Here is a 2049-nt window from a genome sequence, read left to right on the forward strand (position 1 = left end):
TGAGTATCTGCATTTCTAAAACATTCCAGAGCTGATCCTTATGCATAGCCAAGGTTGAGAAGTGGCCTCAAATTATATCAACATCTTGCATAGCACCTTTCTTGTTAAAAATCCCCTGGAGTAACACAGAAGTGGAATCAGGTTGGTTGCTATTGTTACCTAAATCCAGTTTCCATTACCTATGTGGAAGATTCAGTCCCAAGATAGGCAGAATGGACTCTTACGTACCATGACCATGCAATGTACAGTCTTTAAAATGGGACAGTATTGAGACTCTTTCAATAATTCTGATGAGCATAAAACAAATAGGGACAGTTAAAAAAATCAAGGTACAGTCTATACACAGAATGATTTAAACAAGTTTAAGAAGTCTTAAGAAGGGTACCACATAAACACATATACATTAAACCAGATCCCATAGCTATCTGAAAAGCTACCTACCAAAACATGTTCAATACAGATATAATATCAATTTTTACTACTGTTTCTAAAGAACATAGGAATGAACTTTGTTAGCGTAGAATAGATAAGGTCAATTTACATATCTTTTTCCACAAAACTTTTTTTTTGTTGATAGTTCATGAAGGCTACTCTGATACAAATGGTATGTTTTCTTAATAAAACTGGTAAGATATTTCTAAGTGTGGAATCTGTGGTGACTGTTTCTCCTGATTAAATATTCTTTGTATACTTAAAGTTTCTCCCTTATTTCTTTTAGGCTCCCTGTTTTCTTTCCCCCTGAAACACCCAAGGTCTGACAAGTAATTCACCACACAATGTTTTTTAACATAAAAAAAGGATGTTTCAGATCCAAGAATCCAATACTATATTGAGTACATTACTATTGGCAACTTACAGAGGGAGGCCGTGGGTATGTATCGTAGGGGGGAGGAGGGCTGTCCTGTTTAGGTGTTGATGGAGTATCTGCTTCTTCCTTGTCACTCTCACTCCAGTAATCTGAAAGTTCACACATATGGATACATCAATATTCCATTAAAAGTGTCTAGCCATATTTTCAGTAACACACACTACCAGCTAACAAAAGGAAGTTTAAATTCCATTTCTAGACACTGATCCCCAGCACTGGCTACTCTAGGTCCAACAACTTTTATTTTCAGCTGGGATTTGAGGAGAAAGAAAGAGTACAATCACCCAATTCCCACCTCCTTTTAAAGCAAGCAATTACACATAGCTGCAGTTTTAAGGAGTTACGAAAAAGATAATGCATAAGTCAAATCAGCTTTAGGGTATAATTCCAGACCAAACTACTTGAAACTTCAAAGAATGAATGCTGTTACATGACGTTTCTTAAAGGGGTATCATTTTATCTTAAAGATGAACACTCAAAGAAGAAATGCATACATTGCTGGAGATCTCTACAGATATAAACAGCTCCCAAAATAATGTTCTCAATTCTCTTCTCTGGCTTCAGTTCACTGGTTATCTAACAATCGCTGTTTCCAGAGTCATGCTGACACGAGTCTCTATAACACCATACTCCCACCTCTACTTGGAAACACATGGCAAACCTTGATTCTTGCCAAACGCAAAAGGGCAAATCTGCTGATGTGGGCTGTAAGCTCCAAACTTCTAGAATTACTTAAAAGGGTAGAAAATGTAAGCCGCTAGACAAAATGACTTGGCAGACCTCAGGCAAGAGGGAAGAGGAAAAACTGAGGTACACTGGTTGAATAAAATACAGCACAAAGGCCAATCATCAGATCTGTTCTACCAATATTTCAACCACCCTATAACTGCTGGGTTAATTTTTTGTGTTTACAAGGAAAAATCTAGAAGTATCACCCATATGAATTTCAAATGATAAAAGAAAAGGTAGCCAAACAAAAGGTTCCTTATTCTTATGAAAAGCTCCACCACAAAAGAACCACTAGAAGGCTTAACTAATACTTAGATGTAGGTGAAAAATCATGGCACATATTTTTATAGGTACCTTTTTCCATCTAGGAATTCCCATACTGTAATATTTTTATACATTTTCCTTGTGGTGCTGATTAATAAGTACAATTAACATTTACTGAGTACTTATTA

The 2049-nt window shown here is 36.3% G+C and overlaps 1 protein-coding gene across 1 annotated transcript in view; it reads right to left on the reverse strand.

The window, feature by feature from the left end:
• Window positions 1–2049, reverse strand: part of LOC104983267 (connector enhancer of kinase suppressor of ras 2-like) — a gene marked incomplete at its 5' end in the record, with an annotated part of 19809 nt that overhangs the window by 2546 nt on the left and 15214 nt on the right. The window contains one exon of the mRNA XM_010832697.1: window positions 857–957. Within this exon, the coding sequence (XP_010830999.1) occupies window positions 857–957 (101 nt within the window). The remainder of the gene's footprint in view (window positions 1–856; window positions 958–2049) is intronic.

Source organism: Bison bison, unplaced genomic scaffold (assembly GCF_000754665.1).
Source record: "Bison bison bison isolate TAMUID 2011002044 unplaced genomic scaffold, Bison_UMD1.0 scf7180017862135, whole genome shotgun sequence".
NCBI classification, from domain to species: domain Eukaryota; kingdom Metazoa; phylum Chordata; class Mammalia; order Artiodactyla; family Bovidae; genus Bison; species Bison bison.